This window comes from Calonectris borealis, chromosome 20 (assembly GCF_964195595.1).
Source record: "Calonectris borealis chromosome 20, bCalBor7.hap1.2, whole genome shotgun sequence".
NCBI classification, from domain to species: domain Eukaryota; kingdom Metazoa; phylum Chordata; class Aves; order Procellariiformes; family Procellariidae; genus Calonectris; species Calonectris borealis.
In genome coordinates, this window is record NC_134331.1 from 6,698,150 (window position 1) to 6,721,120 (window position 22,971).

General features: G+C 37.5%; 1 protein-coding gene across 3 annotated transcripts in view; it reads left to right on the forward strand.

The window, feature by feature from the left end:
• Positions 1-22,971, forward strand: part of CA10 (carbonic anhydrase 10) — a 211,492-nt gene that overhangs the window by 141,738 nt on the left and 46,783 nt on the right. For all 3 annotated transcript variants that reach the window (XM_075169614.1, XM_075169612.1, XM_075169613.1), the window contains one exon: positions 22,608-22,793. In XM_075169614.1, coding sequence (XP_075025715.1) covers positions 22,608-22,793 — 186 coding nt within the window. The remainder of the gene's footprint in view (positions 1-22,607; positions 22,794-22,971) is intronic.

Genomic DNA, 22,971 nt, shown 5'->3' on the forward strand with positions numbered 1-22,971 from the left:
TCGCAGCATACCAAGCTCACGTGTACGGTTCCATCCTTTTAGCTAAACTGCTGAATTAAGAAGTCTGTGTACATAAATAGCAGTATGATTCAACTTGGTTTACAGAATCAATCAGTTAATGTAAGTAAATCTTTCATTTCCTAGACTGTTTATGAACATGTATGTATGTGGACACAAGTGCATTCAGGGCTGACTTAGAGGTTAGAAAAGCAGCCAGGGATGCAAAGATACTTCATATGGGTTGATCTATATTTCTTCAGACCCAAATATTTTTCCGTTGTCAAGAATTTTAATGTCATCTGAACACCTACATGGCCTTTTACTACAGTCTGCAGGATGCAACATATTTAAGGGTCCAACATATTTAGCAGATTCTACCCTCTCCTGACCACCCCTCCTTCCAACTTACTGGGCCATCAACTCCTGTGGAACCGAGATCCTTGACTCTGGCTGTAACAGTATGCGTGAGGGCTGCACTTCATAAAGGTCGTGAATCTTCTCTGTGTGTCCTCACTGGCATGCCTAATTGAAAAATGGGTAAATCAGAGGCCCAGAGTGAACTGACAGCAGAATTGGAGCCTCTGTTCATTCATCTGTATTAAACAATAAAACAACTTTGAACTGAAACAAAGCAGGCAAGGTGCCTGCTTCCCAGCCTCCATGCATGCACACCCACGTGCACTCCCTCTTCCCTCACCCACATCTCGGAGGTATAACAGTATTGTGCAAACACACTTACATATTTATAGCCTGCTGTAATGTTATTGCTTGGTTTAGTTTCTTGTGCACACAAGCCTAATTAACAGCTATCACTCAATTTATTCTTGATTTAAACATAATTAACAATATGCTTAACTAATGATTTTGCTTATGTCTACTAACTGAAGCCAAACTTGTCAAACTATTGCTCCATTAATTTAATTCTTCCTCTTGATTTACGGAAATTCAGTTACTCTAATGCAGTTAGTCATATAGTAAATGTTTTCAGCTCTCTTCTGTTGCTTAGACACTTCCAGAGTATTCTCTAGGTTATTATAATTTGTTGCATAGGGAGTGCATAAGCAAAAAATGGTACCTTTATAAATTGTCAGATGTACCTGACTATTCTATACAAGTTCTGTGTCGCAAAAGGCATTAGCTTAATTTTGATTTTAAATAATCTTTTCTTCTACAATATCATTTTACAATTGGGGAAGAAAGTGATCCAAATAATTTTTATGGTTGACGGTCTTATCTGTCACTGTCAGCCCAGCACGCGTTAGCAGGATGTTCTACAGAGACTGGAGATGGGCGGGAAGGGAAGTATTCCTCCAGAAACATCTCTTTTCCCTGCAAGGGGCTGGGTGTTGGACTTCAACAACTGAGGCTCCAGTGGACATGTGCCCCAAAAGCTACGTGTTGGTGCACAGGGTGATCTTACAGGCTTCACCTCTGCACTGTGTGAAAAAGCAGCGTGTCTTCTTAAAATCCTTTAATTCTGCCCCACACCATTGCTATTACATGCATTCCTACTTGGCTATTTTAAACGTATGTTTATTTAAGTTTTAGCCATATGAACCTTGTTAAAATCATGGAGTTGCAACTGCTCAGATCATTAGTGGATTCTTTCCCCACATTAGCTGGAGGGAAGTCTTTCAAATATGGAGTGTGTCACCTTAATTTATCAATACATTCGAAGATCTTGTTACATATTCTGGTTACTGACATCATATGAGCATTTAGGAACAGAGGTAGTATCCTTAAGGTCTCTGAGAACGCATTCTGTGCTACACTGGATGACTAATGCCGTTCACTTGCTAGTAAAATTCTAGTTCTTTGACTGTTTTTTTTAGCTGTATTCCTCTATTCAGCTGCCTGGAACAAGGCAAGACAGAGATGCTGTTATGATGTCTCCCAGGACTTGAAAAGATAGCCCAGTAGCACAATCTCTATTGATGTAGAGATAGCTGTCTTGTGAATATTGCTGGCATTTAAGTCCCTAGCAGTTCAAAATATACCCTGAATACGAGAACGGGTAGGAAAGGACCATGTGGGAATCCAAACACAAACGTTCTGCCTTAGAGAGCAGCGTGTTGTTAGCTGCCAGCTTTTGAAAGGTTCGTGGTCATGTGGGGCGAATCTTCAGCCATCTATACTACAACGCTCCAGGAGCTCAGTGAAGGCTCATTTTATTCAGTATAGCTGAGGACAAGGGCCTGCATTTTCTGAGTGATCGGGCCTCTTAAAATCTCCCTTGATAAATAAAATAAATGATATGTGCCTCTGCTGTCATCATTTGAGTGAAAAAGACCTGGCTTGAAACTTCCCCAGCTCCCACTGATGCTAGCAGAACTCCAAATCCAAGTGTCCTGTCTATACTGCAGCTTGTACCAGTTTAACAGTAAATCACTTTCGTTACATAGATACAGCCCCCCTTAAACCACGATCTATCTGTCTTGTGTTTAGTATCAATTAAAAATAAATCCATGGAAACTATTACATAGTTTCCTGATAACGACTTGGAGCAATTTAATTAAATTGATCTAAAAGTAACCAAGTCTTTCATATATATGTATATACATACTCACACACATATATTTGTACGTTATATATTAGGAATCCAGAAATGGTGGGAGCCCACAAGAAACTCGTTACAGATTTCTCCCAACATAACCGTATAGTGCTGTTCATACATATGGTTATGTAAAATTACACATCTCAAGCTATGAACAATAACTGCGTTATGTCTTAACTTGCATATAAATTTATTCATATGTGTAGTACTTTCTGAAACTCTAAACATAAAGATCTGGCATTCAAACATAATTCACATCAAGACCCCATCAACCAGGCAACAGATGAAGGCCTATCATCCTCCTCGACACTCACAATGCCAGAATGTACCACTTTAAGTTGTGCATTTTGTGATGTCCTACAAAGAGCACTTTATCCAGACCTTTGCTGATATTCGTTACCCACAAATGGGATGGCACAGGAAGAGTCACTGCTAGTTGCTGTATATGGCCTTTTGTTACTGAGATGACACAATATCATTTCAATCTAACCGAAGAGGTCGTTCTGTCAAAACCAAGTAAGATCTTAAGATTTGCCTAGAGCCAAAAATTTTATAAGAAGTTGGGGGAGGGTGGTGCTTCTTTCCCCAGTAGAAATAGCCTAATTTCAGCTGATGTTGCTATGGTTTTGAGTCCAAAACCTGGATCTTTTTTTACAGGATAACCTGCATGTTAATTAGCTTGTTGTGAATTCTTAAACATTGCACAGATCTGCAAAACTCTGTATTTGCCAATAATCCTCAGATCTCCTGTACTGCCAGGAGACAGTTTGTAATTTCATCTAGGAAAAAAAAAATCACCAAGGAATTTTGAATCTTAAAGAAAAATAAAATATTTGGACACAATGAAGTATTTTATTTCAAATAAAACTCCAGGTATGTGGACCAAATTGCCAGGTGACCTCCATAGTTTTTAGGCAGATGCATTTGCTTAAATATCTTTTGTGTGCATATGCTAACGTGGGATGAGTAGCCACTTGACTTGTACAAGTAAATATACCCACCATTTTTCAGCCATGTTAGTTAGGGCAAGTTGAAAATCTACCCTAAACCTGATTTAGTATCTCATAAGCCTGATTTATATGTGCTCTGCTATAAATGATCATTGACTGAGTACTCAAAGCAGAAAACCAAGTGAACTATACATAAAGAATGACTACTTATCTTCGTAAGGCATCCTTCCCTGTGCATATTGAATACTTCATCTTTTCAATGGTCACTTACAAATTCTCTGCTATAAACTCTAGATCTGATTCTCCTCTCACAACAGTGTAAATCAGAAGTAGCTATACTGAAGCCAGTGGATTTATACTACAGTAAATCCAACATGAGAGAAGAATCACTCAGTTTCACATTGACATCAATAAAAAGAACACCAGGCTCCATATAAATAAATGGCAAGAAGCTTCCTTGAGTCCATTCCAGTTGACAAAAGTTATTTGATAAATACGGCCCTTTAATGAGGCCCTTTTAAGCTGTGTTATATTTCACCTGATGCTTATATGCTAATTCTTAGAAACTGGTTTACTGCATGAAATATAAGGTACTTTGATGCAGTCATCTATATGAATATGTGAGAACAGGAGGTTGGGTGTGCCACATACGGAGAAAATGTACAATTTAGGGTTCCCAAATGGCATCTTTACATAATTGTTAGAAGACTTAGAGGAGCTGAATAGCTGTGGTGGTAAAAAAAGAAAGAGAATCATAAAGCTAATGATAAATAAATATTTGCACACACATGCCACACAATAATTACTAATTTAATGTCAGAAGACAGAGGAACAGCTGCTAGCTGTATTTTCCATAATAAAAAAGTTCATAGGAATTTAAATGTGGTACTGATACCAGATTTGAATCCCTTCCTGTATTTTGCAGGTATTGTTAAATATTCCCTGAAGTTATCCTTTCCCATATATTTTTAGTAGTAAAGTATGTGGATTCTGTGAAATGACAGGTTTTGCTGTAAATAGGATTTTGCTTTAAAACAATAGGGAAGAAATTCGCTAGTTATCAATCCAGTGTATTGCACAGATTGCAAATACCTTATATATTGGGGCTCTCAGCAAAAATAACATAATTTGACAGTAGTTTGAAAACAGACCTCTTGCATGTCAGAGGCAGTAGGAATCCATGGCTGCACAGGTTTCAGCAAAGACAGTTTTTAAACAACTTTCTAGTATTAGCTCGCTCGGGCCAATTAGCTGCCAGTGGGATCGTACTGTTTCTGGCTCTGGGGCTGCCTCTGTCAGCAGCAGCTCCAAGTTCTCTGGTTGAGAACATCAGGCAGCGTGGATGTGCTTACCATTGATCTAATTTTGTTTCACTGAAACGCTGCTGTTTAAATGGAAGCAGAGTAAGTCCAGTACCAATACCTCATGAAAACCCAGCCTGAAGGCTTCAGCGTTGAGGTTCAGAGCTGGAGACGGTGGTCTGCACGTAGTAGTGACAGTGAGTTAAGCAGAGGGAAGAGAGAATGAAGGCCTTGTGGGATCTGATGAATGTATCAGTGTGGATGCAAAGAAGTGCCCTGCTCTATTCCCCAAACACTGCGACAGAGAAGTTAGAATAGAAGAAATTTTCGGCTCTGCTAAACCAGCCCATAGCAATATGGAAATGTGGTATCCTACAGCTCAAAATGGAAATTTAAGCAACTCCCGAGATGTCTGCAAGAGAGGGTAGGCTCCTCCTGTGAATTTGTCCTGGAAAAGGGAATGCACTAAATACCACAGAACTGAGCTGACAGCTGTATGGAATTACTCATATATTAAAATTTTGTAAGAAGAAATGAATGCTTTGATTTTGTCTCAATTGATGTTGAATCATGTTGCATCCCATAATAATAATCAATAGCAATTTTCAGATACCATTAACATTTTTAGAAGCAACTATTTAACATTCAGGGCTTCTTTTTTTGTCTAATTTATCAATGCCATGAGTTTAGGGGGGCTCGGGGGGGGTGTTCTTTGTTTGTGCTAGAATACACACAATCAGTAAAAATCTTTCTGCTTGACAAGTCAGATTTTCCTTGCTCATTTCTAGAGTTTTCATTTGAAACCAAACTGTCTAATCTTTCTCAAAAAATTGTTTACTGCTCTTTTATCACCACTTGCTTTCATAAATGCTGTCAGTGCATATGATACCCTCTCTACTTCAGAACCTGCTCATAGCTGTATATTCACAAAGGTGATAAAATACATTTGTTTTTCACTGAAACAAGCTTGAGGGCCCTGTTTATGGGATATTTCATACAGTTGTGCAGTATTAATTCCATTTGTGTGCAAGTTAAGCTGTGAATTCCAAACAAAATAATAATCGTTCTGCCTCACTGGGGTGAAAGTTGAATTTTAGAGTATAATCAAGTTCCAGAAAATGGAAAGACCCCATGTCATAAATGAGAAACTGTCTGCATAGTAAATACCATAATTCATTAAAAAATGATTAATAGTAACGAGAATTAATTAATATCAATCAGAACTAATTCTTCTCTGCTACATACTCTTAACCTGTCAGTAGAGCACATACGGTTTAAGATTTTCAGTGAGCACCCTGCAAAGCTTGAATGAAGCTTCCTAAGATGCAATGTTTTTCATGGTAGTGTCCAACTTCTTCTTGTTGTATGGTGTATCCATACTGTAGAGGCTGCTAAACCATCCCATAGCTGTCATGCTCGCAAAACTGAGCCCAGAATTAATTTTGCTTAACTTGGGAAAATGGAAGAGATTGATCAGAGAGGAGCTCGTATCTCGCCATTTTTCATTAGTCCGTTCATGGTTCTGACCACTTGCCTCTCCCTTAGCTGGGGCTATTTCAGAGCTCCACTGCTACCTCTGAAAGGTGCCTCATCGACTCCCTGTTGTAATCCTGCAGTGGTGCAACATCCCACGTCTGCCCACCACTGAAAGACTGCTTGCTTGTAGTGGTGTGAGCCCTGAAAGTTGAGCTTCTAGTCTGCAGCTCTCCCACCGATCCCTGCAATAGATCTGAAAGTGTGGAACTGGAAAACAAACCCCAAGCCACCGAGCTACAGCTCTTCCTAAAGCATGATGATAATCCTTTGTACTGTTTGCGGTTTGAACTATCACTAACAACTGCATCAGTAGCAGAGACCCTGAAGATAGGCTGGTCACAGATCAGAAAGGTATCAGGAAACATGAAGAAGCTCCTTAATTAATTTCTAATCCTTTTTTAGCCTTAATCTTCTTTTTCATAGTAAGATCTGGCATTACACATTTTCTGCACACATGCTTTCTAGATGATGTAGATTAAGTTTTAGGTCTCTGATTTGCTAGAAACAGCATGTCGGTAGGTTAGCTATTACTGCAGCCTCGTACTGCAACACTGCAGGATTATTCTGTCTGGGCTGATGTATTCAGCTAAAATAGTCATTAAAAGTATGTGAAGTTGGTCCAGTCATCCAGGATTTTAATCCATGCTTTGTTCTGTGCTTCACGAGGGTTTGTTCCATCTCTTTGCCATAGCTGGTGCTGTTTTATTGGTGCATTTATTCCAGAATTAGACTTTGCATATAGCAGTGCTGGGGCGGAGGGCAGGAGGACTTCTGAATGCCTTGCGGCTGGGGTAGGGGGCACATTTCAGGAATAAGAACAAAAATACTGCAGCTAGATATTTTGAGTACGTATTGGTTATCCAATTACAATCAAAAGGTTTCCTTACTACTTAATGGTATAGTGTCTCTAGTTTATAATGTGAATACAGAAAATAAATGGATAGGCCTCTTCTACTAATACAACAAATATAGGTGCAAGAAAGATAGTCAGCAGTCCATGCCAAATGGTGAAACCCTATACTCTTAACAAGACAAATATTAATCTTTTCTACCGAACTTTTTAACACCCTCCTCCACAGATATCCTGTAGCAGAATCTGAAGTCTCCCAATTTGGGACGTTTGGAACATGTGTGTTAGAGAATTCTGCCCCTATAAAATTCTGTAGCAAAATAGTTTCAGGATCCTATAGAAGGATCATAATGGGCTTTTTTCAGTGCTTTCTGAAGAAGCTTCTAGATTTCCCTACATTTAAGTAGGAATTTTCCATAAAGATAGGGAGTTTTTTTAATAAGGAGTTAGTCAAATTTACATCTACCTGGACAACTGTCATCTGATCTTGCTTCTGCTGATCCCAGTAGGAGAATATCAGGCTGTAACTACAATAGAGATACAGAACGGTATGTTCATCCTTTCAAACTCAGAAACGAAGGTAGGTCAGTGCTGACAATGTGTTTTGAATTGTTCCTGTGTCATATGCTCTTACAGCACTACCAGATCCACATTCAGATAAGAATTTATAATCTGTCCCACAGCCTTGATCAGGAGAAAAATGTGTTCACTAGCTCGGATGAAGCACTGCACTATGGAAATGAAAGGCTGAACATTTACTGAGCATTTTTAGTTGGGTAGAACACGCACATTCCTGTGCTACATGCTTTTGTCAGGATTTAGGCATCTTTCACACAGCAAATTGCAGAAAGCATTCAGAAGTTCTTCTGCAAACATCACAAAGAATAGAGACACAGAACAGATGATGGTTTTACCCAGAAGAGCAGAAGACCCTAGGGACCTTCCCGCATGTATTTAACTTGCTGCAGGCGTACATAGGAACAGGTACTAGCAGACTTACAATTATAACTGTGCTGACTACCCATATATATAGGACAGTAAAAAAGAGACCAAACTAACCAAATCATTGAAAGATGAAGGGAAAAAAAAATCACTTTACACAGTTACAGATGAAAACATTAGGATTAACATTTTCCTAATAACCTAAGGGACATATTTAGGAGTTTCGTAGGATTATTAAGAGCAGCCCTCTCCATTGAAATGTTATGACTGATAGAATTCTGTTCCCTCTGCACTTCTGAGAATGAGGTCATGTCTGTTAAGGTGCCTAGATGTGGAAAAAGTTGACCTACATCAGTATTTCTCAGACTTTCAGCATGTGTGGACCACTTCTGGTTCATCAGTCTTCATGTGTTGGCAGGTCCCTACAATGGACTCCACCGCCTTGAAGGGATTCAGCTGCTGCCAGCTGGTGAAGGTAGTTGGCAGACCCACGTCTAGGGGGAATTAAGTTACTGACATTTGTCACTTTGTGCCTTCTCATTTCAGTGTGATAGCATCAGGGCCCAGAGTCTGAGGAACACTGTTTGGCCTAGAGTCTTTATCTTAGAAGCTGTTGGTTTGATTTTGTTTTGCTTTTGTGTGACAGGACATACAAGGAATGAAAGGCAGGGATTTAAGAGTACTAAATCTCCTCTTTTTTATTATATAAATGAAAAAGACAACAAGCAACAGTATTTAAACCAGAAACCTGAAATCCCTTAAAGGTGATTTGGCCATAGCATTTTTATTCGGGTTTTTACTCAATACCTATTACTATGTTGTCAGTTGTCAGCTTGTATATATCACATTTTGTTCAGTAATTCCTTGGTGATTCTGTTATGCTTTATCCTCTATAAATTTATGTTGCAAGTCTTTTTTTGTGCTAGGAGAGCATAAGCTGGTAGGAAAAAAAGAAAAAAAAGAATGCTTTTGAAAAAGAGCTGGCATTACACCCTGAAGACATACTCCTGACAAGACATGCCAATAGGCACCAATGTATTTGGATAATTATGTATATGCTTTTAGTCCCAGAATGGATTTGTATATATACAAAACCACAGTTTTAATACACCAGCTACACTCACTCTTGAGGTGGAAGTTACAATACAAAAAACATTATTCTATTTCAAACTGAAACATTTTAGGATGTTTGCCCCTACATGTGTTTCGTTGTAGTCTAATGTATGCAAGAATTTTGTATTGTTTCCATTTTATTTGCTTGCTTTAGTAACAGATATTCTATCATCATATAAACCTTCTGCCGACTTAACCACACAGAGTAATCTAAATGGTCATTCAGGTATGGAAGCCTTTTTCAGTAGGTAGACTGAGCAGATGGTGTTTGAAGACACCATGATACTCCTTAACTTGTGCAAAGCTTTCATATGTTCAGACAAAAGTAAAATAAATTCCAACAGTGATGAAAAATGTTTTTGCAATTACAGATAACTTTTTAAATGTTACATGTTGACCTAGCCACTGGGTTTCCATCACCTTTCCTCTTTGAATAATGTGATTAGCCATAATGTTATCTTGAAGTATTGTGTGTACCATATCTCTCTAGCAAAATGATCTAGACCAGAGGTAAGAATGTGTCTGCCTGTTAAATGGTGAAGATGCTTAAGTTATTCTTCTATACGTGAAGAAATCAGTTGTTGGAAACTCTTTGCAATTAAGAAAAATAGCATTCTTCCCTTACCGTGCTGGGTCACGCCCGACTTATGAAAGAAAGCATTGCCTTTCCCCACCCTTGCTATCTTACGTTACCTCTAGAAACTCCTGCACGTTCACTGCTCATGCTAACCAAAGCTCCCGTTAAACAGCCTCAGCCCTTCGTTCAGTGACATCCCATACTTAGGGATGGAAGTTGTCCTTAAGGCTGTATGCATAATTCAATTTGGTGACTGAAATGGTATATTTCAGTGACCTCTGAATTTGGTGACCTCTGAATTTGGTGACCTCTGAAAAGAGGAAATCTACCACAGACACTTTTAGGTAGCCGTGCCTGTCTGTTTTTTAAATGCAACAGATTTGGCCCAGTGTCCTTATTGCAAATGAATGTCAACAATAGAAGGATAATGGATTAGAGTTCTAGCAAAAACTTCCCTTATAAATTCAGCCATTTGCCAAGTCAGTTGATGCCCTACTTTCAAGACTGTCATAGCAAGCAACTCTGAACAGTCTCTGCTTATTAAAAATGGAGTGCTAAAATCAATATAGCAATATCTTGTTGGAGAAAATTCAATTTATCAACAAGTTTGTCATTTTAAAGATGATTAAAGGACTTGTTTATTATGCATCATCTAGACTTTAGAAATAGTCGGTATGAAAATAATACGACATAAGCCACAATAGACTCACAAATCTTTCAATTACATCAGGGAGGGGATATTTTTCTGTAAGTGAAGGCCTGGAAGCATTTCCTGTCTGTCTTTTAGACTATATCAGTCACTAATTACATATTAAAAACTGCTCACAGATTTCAGTAACTCAGGGGCAGACCCATTATTCAGAATCTGTGCATTTAAAATTATTAAAAATACCAAGTGTGCTGAAATTTTCTTGTCTTGTAAGACAAGAAATGTCTTGTAAGAAATACTTACTCTGATCTGCAAGAGTCAATTTTTGAAAGCTCCAGTTCAACTTCTGCCTAAGTCCTATCTAGTTAGTAAGAACATAAGTACATTTAAAGTATTTTCTTCTACTGCAGGCGAGAACAACAAATCTGAGTGTGAGAATAAACTCTAAAACTCGTCCTCATCTAGGATAAAGACAGCAAGGCTGTCTTTATGTTGTAAATAAGATGTTCAATACCTTTCAACTTCTCAGCTATAATTCATCACAGGTAGGAATGTGAACACACAAGCGCGTGTGCAAACACCCAGAGTTGGGAAAGATACCACTTCATAGGCATTTGGGAGCATTCAACCTCCAGTTCGCATGCTACAGAGAAGGAAGAAGGTATAAAAAATAGGAGGAAAAGCAATTGCTAATAAATGGGAATGCTGATCCATAACTGAACGTGAACTACTATTTTAAAAGATTCTTCCTGGGAAGATAATAAAGATGAACTTGTCAACATTATTGTTTCAACAGATTAAACATTCTTGAAACTCTTTAGAATATGTATGATAAAACACTTCTTAAAAATGAACTTGTATTTTACGTCTGGAAAGCTAACATCCTATCTAGTCTAAATTGTATCCCTATTGGAAAAGGATTTAGTCATATGCTGATTCCTAGCTAACTTTATCCCATAACCCCTTTCTCTTTTCCTTATGGACTTTTCTGCAAAGCCAGATAAATCTGTATTTTGGTAAGCACAGTGACCAAGAAAAACAGAGGGGAACTGATGGTAAATTGGCATGATACAAAAACTGTCTTTCTAATAGCCTTTTTCAGAAGAGTTTCTCACCATTTCTTTATGATTTGAGCTAGCAGAAGTGTGTCTGTCATTCTTCATGGAATAGAACATGCTTGGGAATGATGTAAGGGGAAAAAATTGCTTCTTGGTATTCAGAGCTTTGTGTCATTTTGATTACTTGTAAAAATACTAATTTACACAACTGCAATATACGTAGAGCTGTACAGAAGATTAGAACACCGAACAAAGAAGCAGCATTTCCCCCCTAGCCATGCAATCTATAAACACAGCAGCTAATGTGGAATGGGGGGAAAAAGCAAGCAACCAACCAAAAAAAACCCACAAAATAAACACAAAATCTCTTGACCAAGTTTTAGCAGAAGAGTGCTTATAAGTGAAGTCTTAGGAAGCTTTCTGACTGAAAGGGTTTTGTATGAATATCCACTGGAATGACGATGTACACACGTAACACCGAGTCTGGAAACATCAGAGGAGGTGAGGTCTGCCTCTGTGCTGTCATTTAGCCTGGAGCTCAAGTTCATGCCACAGCCCAAATTTCCCGGTCTTCCATCCAAGTTGCACATTGACTCTCAGACACGTTTGAATTAGAGGCATATTGGAACACAGAGAAGATTCTTCTAGTTAAGCTAGAATTGATAATTATTGGCTTTAGGGAGTTCTGTTTTTAAAAAAGGTGCGGTTGTGGGTTTTTTAAAGTGCATTGTCGGGGAAAAAAAATGAAGAGCTTTGGAATAGAGTGAAATGTCAGGAAAAGCAAAGATAGGTTCAGGATAGGATTTGTTCATTTGTTTTTCTTTTATTTCTACCTCTACTGCAGTTCCGTTGAACATAAAAAGGTACACAAATGCTTTTGAGGCAGATAAAATGAGAAAAGTAAAACAGTCCTCTGTTAAACAGAAACAGTAATATTTGTAACTGGAAAGGCTAATTTATTCACTTTCTTTAAAGAACTAGAAAAAGCAGGCCAGGACAAAACAGCTCTCTTCTGCTGTTCAAAAAAAAACCAGTGAAATATGCTACTAGGCAGAATAGCTCATGATTTTTGCATGCCACAAAGGATTTGCTTTGACACATAATTAATTTTATTGAGGTCAAATTTCAAGTTATCTAAATACTAGTTTACCTCCAGAGATACAGGGCTCAGGAAATTATTTTGGAATAACTATGCATTTTTTTTCCTTGGCAGTGATTTGGAAAGCAGCTTGATATTGTGAAATAGACTGCTTTCAAAAACTTGTTACAGTTCTGCTAAAAAAGCTGATAAAACTTTTGTCCCTTTCATGGCTAAAAAGCTGAGCTTTATAGATTCTTCTTTTTATTTCCACTGACTTATAATTTCAGTAAAGCATTACCGTGCTTCTCCGGCTACACCACGACTCAGACACTGCAATTTCCCTTAAACAGGGTTCAGTACATTGCATCTTCTTGGAACTTCAAGGCTAGAGTGGTCAGAGGATTTCAAAAAGCAGCAGCGGTCACTTTATTATTTTAGAGGGTTTATAAAAGCTTAATAGGCGTAGAAGTTTAGAACTTCCTGGCAGCAAAAGAATTAAAGAAATAAAGAACTGCAACAAATGGGGTTTTCTGGCTCTTGTAAAATTGTATCATTAACTTTAATGATGGTATGTTTTGCTTGTGGTGTAAAACAGGTGAACTTTGGATGCACATCCTTTACCCTGCTCAGAAAGCTGTATGCTTCTTAGTCCTGCAGACAGCAATCTAATGCTCTGGGTGCACAACAGCAAGAAGGTTTTGGCAACTTACTAATCTAGGCCTGTGTGTGAGGACAGACATTTTTCTTCCTCTTTCTATTCACAGAAGTTAGTAAAAAAGAGAAGATTTTATTTCTGTGTATGTATATAGAGAGATGTATACATATATAGAGAGATGCTTGATATACCTATAAAGATACACAGATGCAGGTAAATAAAGTGGTGAGTGTATTAATAATCTACACAACACTACAGTGTTATTTGACCACTTAGCTTGAAAGATACTTCCCAGATTAATTTAGCACAGCCTTTTTGTTACTGGTGTATACAAATAGTGAAGTAGAAGACCAAAAGTTTAAAAAAGAATTTAAATCAATCAACTAGCTATATCTCATCTGTTCAGCACAGAAATTTCTTTTTAAAGTTGCATTAGGAAGGGAAGTACTGAAGAAAATGTACAAGCAAAATAAAGATATTAGAAAGTCTGAATACATTTATTAATATGTAATTGATCAAATGAGATACTAAACATCTAATGTCTAAAGTCTGTCTTGCTATATGGAAAGTGAAACAACCTAATTTCGATATACGTCCTATAAATTTCCATCTGAGCTGGATTCCATTGGAAAACCTCTGGCATGTCAACCAAAGAGCTCTCTAAAAGAAGAGCTCTGAAATCCAGGCAGCTGCCAAAGGTCAGTGCATCTCAGTATCACTCACTAAAAAAGGACTCAATTAGAACCTCAGGATTTTAACATACTCAATTTTACATTTCAAACCTGCACAAAAAATGGAAAGAGTAATTTTTCATTTATCTGGATTTCTCACAGGTTTGTAGGCTTCTGTACGATTTACAACCTTTTGAAAATTTATGTAAGCCTTCAGATTTTAGAGAGGCAGCTCTTCTGACATCCCTTTATCGGAGACAAAAATTATCCTTAACACAGTTTTTAATGCAGATTCTTCAAACTAAAGTCTCGTTACAGATTGCTAGACTAAATTAGGGTAATGAGTTCTCCAAGCCCCAGTTATTCTCTCAATTACTTATTGACTTAACCTAATTCTAAACTAAGGTTAATGAACTGAAAGGAGCAGGCAAATGTAATTTTTCCCTCTTTCATATAATGCTTGTAACTGTGTCACAGCACAGGATGAGACTTGTCATCAGTGGTAAAAAGGTGGCTATAGAAACACAGGATTGTGAATTGCTGAGTCTAGCTCTGCAATCATACAGTATTAAGTCTAGCTTACAACGCCCCGAAACATCCTTTTTAAACACTAGAGCATGACACAGGCACACGACACTTCAAAACGAACTTGAGTTCTCTGCTTATAAACCAAAGTCACTCCAGAACCTACCACAGTGAAGACACATCTGTGTCTGCTGTTGAAGCACTAATAGTATTTATTTAAAAAAAACCTGACAGTGGTCTCAGCATGGAGACTATGCCCCATTCTACATACGATCACAAAGAACTTGGAACTTGAGATATTCCCTACACCATTTTACCTGGCTGAAGATACCTGTGATTATTGTTGCCTTTTCTGCTCGGTAACTGCATGCTGCACGGTTCTTGCTGCATGCAAAGAAGTCTCTTAAGGTCACATTGCAACATAACTTGTTTTCACACATTCCTCTTCCATGGCTTCAGTTTGCCTGCAAATATTCAGGCTGTAGGTTTCAAGATACTACACAGAAGAAGATGGTGAGCATTGAGATGCAGTCTGCTTCTCAGCAAAACATTCTTCATTATTTCTTTTTTCACCCCAAACAGCACGTAATGGATCCCTCCGTGCAGGAAGCTCTCGGCATCAAGATATATCCTCCACTTAAAATCATTACTGGTCCCTCAGGCCTTCAGCCAGCATTGGATCCCTTGTCCAGTCACAGAAGCCAGTTTTTCTGCTTGCCTATTTCAATAATTTGATTTTAATTTAAAAAAACGAATGAAAACTCGGGGATCAAATTCACCTATTACATATGGTTTAAATGTAGTGGGAATATTTTAGATTAGGGAGAGCACAATTTCACTGTAAAGCTAGTGTCAACACACACAGCAATTATTAATGCTAGACACTATAAATGTGGCTGCATCTGCTTTAGGCTGCAGAGTTACTAACAAGCAAAAATCAGTGCATTAATGGAGTGGTGGAAATATAAAGCACTTTATTATCCCTAAAAGGCAGCATGTGGCATATAGACTCTGTGGGGTATTACAGTGTCCTAGGAGCAGTTTCATTCATTCACATCCTGTGGCATATAATTATCTCAGACTAAGCACGACCCTGCAGGTCCTGTATTAAAATTATATTTTTGTTATAGAATTGTGTATACATTATTGAAGCACATTGTTTTGATCACTGAAAATTGACATATTGTGCTCATTAGCCAGTAAGCCTGAATATTTAATTTATGAGGTTTGCTCCAAGTTTTTTACAGATCAGTCACTTAAGGGAAGTAACCAGGCAAAACTGCAGAACAGTGAATGGGAAAGATTCTTACTGAAATGGTGCTTTACAAAGCAAAAAAAGTGTGTCATGCCATATGCTGATACATGACACATTACATTAGGCAGGTAAATGGGTTAATTGGACTCATTAACATCATTTCCTTTTTAAAACTTTTCAACTAAGAAGATGAAAAGAATATTTTAATCTTTACACTTCTCTTACATTTTACATTTCTCACACGGGCCTTTTTTAATCAAATATTGATGATGATGCCTGTTGTTCTTCAAAGCTCAGCAATTATATTGCAGCTCCCTCCCAGTAAGTGTTACTGTATCAAAACTCTGATCCCCCCCCTCCACTCTTTTTTTTTATAAATGCAACGTAAGAGCTATTGGATTCTTGCCAGAAAAAGCACTCTGGATATTTTGCTTATATGATGGCTTTCAAGCAACCTGCTGAGCCTGCATCCTCCGAACACTCGCTTGTAGACTGGAAACCTGCTTGACTGATGCAACAGACCCCACAATTCTGTCCCCCAGCTGAAACCACCACTTCAGAAACTAAAGCCACGGATCACAGTCGTGTCACACAAAACCAGATTAGTTTTAATTTTCTTCCTGGTTGTGGAAGTCCCCGTGGTATATAGGTGAAAGCTATATGGGCTGGGTCAACAGTGCTCTCTGCTGGCAGCAAGGAAAGCTTGCAGGAAAGATAGCTGGAATTTGCCTTAAAATTACCTTCAGAAATAAAGCATGAAATAATTTGAATATGTATCTATGTCTAAGGCCCCGAGACATTTACAGGCAAATCTATAGAAGATCATGATTTACAGGGTCAAGAAGCATGGTGTTTATTGCAAACATGATTTTGAAAATTATGTTATACTAGCAGCGTTTCCACAATTTCTTTACGTACTATTGCATACAATGATTAAGTTTAAAGATGAAGGCAGGGAAAAAGTATTCTCAAAAATAACTAATGTACAAATATTCATCAAATGTATTTAAATAAAACTGAATGCTCTGTAGAAAACAATTGTTAAAAACAACTTAAAAATTCTTATGTGTGTGCATGTGTCTACGCATGAGAATACTGCAGGACAAGGATAGCGCTCTCAGAAGTTTGGAAAATCTGTAGAACAGTTGTATCCTATTTTATTACATGAATCTCCTCTTTAAGAGAAGACTTTAAAAACCAAGAATACCCTTTTTAAACAACTATTAAATAACTTAGAAGAATAACTCCGTAAATTCGTTTTATTTTCCAGCTTGGGTCCCCTCTAACAACAGCTAGAAAATCAAGACAGCAGCGTAAAACTACTTCTAAAACTAACTGGATGCCATAAGCACAATATTAAGAAAACAAATGTTCGTGTATAGCCATTGCTTTGAAGTAACGGAATGTAATTCTGCCGCAGAGAACTAAGCAGTGTGCCTTAGTAGGTTACTTTGAAATTCTAGTTTGGTGCGATGCTTCATCACTGTCCCTAAAGTTAGATTTCAAATCACAGACTTGCCCTAAAGTCTATGTAAACTCTGTTTTCAAACCCTGAAGCAGTCTCTGCTTTGCGCAAGAGAGATATAAGGTACTTACTACAGTACAATCAATTTAAATCAATGAGGACAGTACTTTATATCACAGAATATGGTCTGGTCAAGATACAATGAACAACAATCAAAAAAACATTAAAAGAAAGGAACTTGCTTGGGGGACTTGGAGAAACATGATTCAGTTTATCACTGCACTTAGAAACTCAAGTTCAGGTGACCTGAGCTACAGAGTGAAATTTTGCATAGGATGATCCTGTCTAAGTGTCAGGAAGAAAATAAAACAACCTGGCATTAACGTTGACTTACTCCCGTGAGACGAAAGACAATTGCAGATCTATTTTTGCATTTTTTTAAGCACTTTGAGACCCCTAGGTGGCAGATGCTAGGAACTAATATTAGCGTTAATGTTTCAATGGTTCCATGGAGCACTTGTGCCTCCATGAACCTGCTAGGGAGAGGAGTTGAGAAAACCCGTGGCACATTACAGGTTCCTTAGGATCCGTGCTGCACTCACTGGGCCACCCGCTGCTGTTGCTACATGGATACCGAATGGCAGAAACCAAAGGTAATGACAAAGTATGTGGCATTAGTAGTTCAGGTGCTGCTAACGGGGGAGGAAAGCCCATCACTCCCTGAGCTTGCAGAGCTGCCTTCCTGTTCCGCTGGAATATAGGACTCCAAGAGGAAAACAGGGAAGCCAGGTGGCAGCTGATAGAAGTTTGATTATTGTAGGATCTAAAAATGGGGCACTACGACACCTTCAAAACAGTCTTTAATCCTTGGCGATTTGCTTCCCTACACAGTACCAGGCCTTCTTTGGACTGTATCTATTTTCATGCTAAAGAAAGGAACATCTAATATTGCAGATAAGATCCAAGGACATTGCAGCAGGCAGCCACACACAATTGATTTTCTTGCTTCCTTACATTCAGTGCTGCTCCACTGGCAGGTAGTGATACAAGTTTAAAAATGTTCTTGGAACTAATCTTCAGACCGCTCTTACCTGAATAAACCCAAGCGCCCTCGCTATTTTGTAAAGGCCCCTAGGAAGCAGAGAGCCTGCGCTGCCCCTTGAAGGTGACAGGGAACTGCTAACGTAGCATGGGTTGAAAGGCAAGGAATCCATCTCAGCTCCTTCTTTCCTCTTGCATTCCCTGCTTACATTTCTAGCATGGCTTCGCCCTGAAACAAGCTTCTTTTTCTGTCACTGCTGCTGAGGGTTTTGAAGGCTATTTTAACACAGACTGTAATGTAAATATGTAGGCCACAAAGGAAGTTCTGAAAAATATTTAGTTCAGAACTAGTTGTGGAAGAAAAGATGAAGTGAACAAGATACACAGTTAACTAGGACACAACAAAAATGCTTCCACAAATGCAGAGTTAAAGAACATCATTAGAGAAAAATGTTTCAGGACTGTTTGGGGTTTTTTTTCCTAATGGTCATAAAGGTCTGTAGAGTTTCAGGATAAACATGCATCAAAGAGTTTGTTTTTAGTAGGTGTGCATTTTTATTGACTTTGCTTGTGTTCCACCTTTCAAAGAGCAGAATTGGGACTTTTTTGTGGTCACAGGACCAGCAAGTTATACACAGATACCACATGAGTGTTGAGATCTTACTTACAAACGCAGCATGGAATATATTAGCAGCATGTGCCTGTGTGGATGTCTTGTATCAAGATAAAGAGAGAGAATAATGCTGCTGGGGAATTATGTGCACAAAGATCTGTGAAGCAAGAATTAAAATGAATGAGATTAAATAGAAAGTAACTACATCAGGAATATGTTAATAATTTAATTAAAGTCTGCCGAAGTTGAACTATTCCACAATTAAGGTTGAAGCCCATCAACATGCTCTGTTCTACTTGGGGATTTTGCCACAGGTAAAATTACCTGTTTGGAAACGTTTCTTAATGTACGAGGAAAATGGGGTCAACTAAGAATGTGGTATGATCACCAATTTTGACAATGTTGGACTTAGCTGTTTTCTCAGACAGGCTTTTACTGACATTTTAATATGTTTTCTTTACTATAGTCCATAAGATAAATGTGAATATTGATCCTTTTGAAAAACAGGAGGGCAAGATTTAGTGCTTTTTTTTCCCCCAAGCTTGTTTGCTGTTTTCATCTTTATATAACTTTGAAGTCAAACAAACACAGAACAAAAAGGTTACTTAATAGCAGAGCAAGAAGCAACACAAAGGCCATCACTATGAAGGACTTAGCACCAAAGATTAGTCTGACACATTAAGGAAATATTTATATAGATCTTAACAGATCTTTTATATTATCCTTTTAAACTACCCTACAACATTTTATCCAATCCACAGAATGGTATAAAAAATAAATACTATGCTTTCTGGAGTAGCAGATATTGTTCACTGTACCAGGCACCGTCAACGTCTTTCCCATAAGGCGTCCCTGTCTTCATGTTTATCTTTTAGGAGAATGTACAAAATACAGAAAATACCTCCTCATTAACTTCTGTGCCTGCGGCCTTTTACAAGACCACATGCAACTTCGCTTTCCACAAAACCAACTCAATTTGGTGTTCTAAAATAAGAGTGCACCATCACTTTAAAGGTTCAATACCATAAAATATGGAGAATCCTTTTTTTTATCAGTAGCAGTTAAAACTGCGCACAGTGAAAAGAAAATGCATTGTTTTCTGCTGAAAGCAATGGAAGGCAACTTTTTTTTTTTGCTTTTTTTTTTGCGTGACACTTTCCTACTGAGTATAATGCATTTCTGGACTTCAAGCTTGTAAACAGAAGGTGATTACACTTATGTGATACTATGTCCTACAACTGTAGATGGTTATACTTGAAATGTACACATTTAAAGGGGATAAGATATTGGGTTTGTATATAAAACAGATAATATCCTGAACCGCAATAAAGACTTTCACATAGCGTTATGGTGGTACTTCCCACGATCAAGCACAGCCTACTATACAATCTTGGCAAGTCAGAAAGTCTCCAGAAATAAAAAAAAAATGGTTCCTAAATATTTCAATCTTTCATTCAGATGCAATCTGAGTAGATGACAAATATAAGACACTTCTATTCTTCTTGTAGTAAGCAAATGGCCATAAAAGAAGTGCCCATTAAAAGTTGCTGGTAATGGTGGTATATGTTGACACTCTCAAGAAAACAAACGGGCATGGGCATGTCAGGTGCAATTTGGTCCTGAATCTAGACTGGTATATGTGGCTACTCTTCCCTTGGGCACACACAACAAGAAAACAAGTGCATCACTTAAACCTAAGGAGGCAGTTAAAAGGGCAAGACCTTGCATTTTTTATATTGAAGAGCTTGGATTCTGTCCGTCCAGGTGACAAGTCTGTGTGCCCATGCAGGAGATTTTTATGGTCTCACTTCAAGTGTTCCTCCCTCCCTGCAGGTCAGAAATGAGGCATGTCAGATACTTCATCGCGTTACTGGCATCCTTCATCTGCAGTTACATAGGGAAATTCTGTTTTAAAACAGTCAATACCATCCTGTTACAAGCACTGCATTTTTATGAGGTGGGAAATGAGAAAGACAAATGTTACTCCTGTTCATGAATTTGCCTCTTATCATTTCCCCTCTCTGCTCTACAGAGAGTAATTTGCTTCATATTAGGGGTTATTTGGGTCACTTTTACCTTGAGAGAGAAAATAATGGTAACCTAATTTGAGATTTGTACCAATTTAAGTAAGAAAATGGATTCTGAATATTTTGCATAGTTGCTAAATTTAACTGAGTGTTCAGTGAAGCATGAGTTTCCAAATGTGAATAAGAGGCTTTAAACCATTTTCCCCTATTTGTTTTTAAACTACATTTGTTACTTATGATTAGCAATTTTATGTCATTCATATGCAGTGTACTGAAACTGAATTCAATAAACTGACCTTCTTCCACCTGTTAAACTAAACTTGGTATTTCATTATTATGCATGCAAAGTCAAGCAGAAAAACTAAGGAGCATTTATAAATAAGATCATTGTGTTTTATTTGCAATGAATAGGAATATTTGTGTTTATTACTTTTAATAAGAAATTTATCACTGCTTATTTTGAATTGGAATAAACACAAAAAATAAAACATCTGTATCAAAGTTTAAAAAACCACAACAATCAAAAGCTGTTTAATCTCATCCATTTAGTTCTATTGCACAGTCTGTTCAGTGTAACTTTTTACAACATACTGTGCAAGAAAACAGGTCATTTAAACTCAGTAATTAGTATTACAGATAAAATGACACTGCAGCAATGTTAATTACTATAGTGCTGATGTAGTATAGGATATAATACATAATAGTCATGTCTTTAATTTTAAATTGAAGTGCAACAAAGCATATTATTGCTACACTTCCTCCTCTTAAAGTAAATGAATGTTATTCAAGTGTGCCATTTGTATCCATGCAGAATGTTTTTAAATAAATCACAATTCTACTTTAACTCAAATCGGCATATTTCACTTTCTGATGGCATAAATTAAGGAACCTCTTGCTATAGGAACTTTTCCTATGCCAGTGGAAATTATGACAGAATTATATTCCATATGAAAAATTTCCACAATCATTTTCTTTCTCATTACAGCAGCTGTAAATCAGTTTGCAAATGAAGCACAACATTCATTCTTTTTAAAAATAAAGATGAGTCTTGAAGAGCATTACAGCTATTTGAGGTGTACTAGAAACTAGAGATATATGATCAAATTGTAATTGATTCTGTACTACTATGGCTAAAATATCTGGCAATTGTAAACATAAAATATTCATAACAAAACAAAGAGACTTGCAGAGGAGGACAATGAAAGTTCTTAGTAGCTCCAGTAGGAGTAGGGCTCCCTATTTATGAATAATTATATCTCTGCTTTTTGCAGCACCTTTACTATTGGATTACTTTGTTATAAATATTAAAAGAAGGAAAAAATGAGTTAAACCTCAGATTTGTTCAAGTGTACTTAAATAATTTATGTCAGCTGAAATGTTCCCATTTCCAGTGCAGAAATTGTGTAATGAAGCCATTGTTCAGACCTTGCATAAAAAATATTCTAAAAGCCTACTTATTTAGAAGTATAATAATCCTATTCACTGTGTTAACCGTGTGCCTTTGGCCAAAATATGTACATATGGATTTAGCAAAATATTTGAATATACAGTATAAGATTCAAAGCAGAAGTTGAAGTATAACCTCAGGTTGTGTATTTCATCTCACAACAATAAAATGTATTGCTATATTTAAATGAAGGTGTGTAAAGAGCAAAATCTTGAAGTACATATAACTAGTTTCCAGGATTTACAAATTAATTTGAAAAAATGCTTTTTCCCTCCCCCCCCTACCCATTTTGTTTAGGTCAGTGGGACCATGTATAATACAGGGAGACATGTATCTCTACGATTAGACAAAGAGCATTTGGTCAACATCTCTGGAGGACCGATGACATATAGTCACCGCTTAGAGGAAATCCGGTTACACTTCGGAAGTGAAGACAGCCAGGGATCAGAGCACCTACTCAATGGACAGGCTTTCTCTGGGGAGGTACGTCAATGTATTTGGAGTTACAAATGAACCGGTATCAATTACTCACTTTCCATTTCTGCCTGAAGGTATTTGCAAACTAATTTGTACTCATAAAAATTGTTTCCCTTTATCCATTCTGAAAAACAGGGAATTGGTTTTTTGCCCATGCACTGCAAATTGTGTGACTCATATCTAA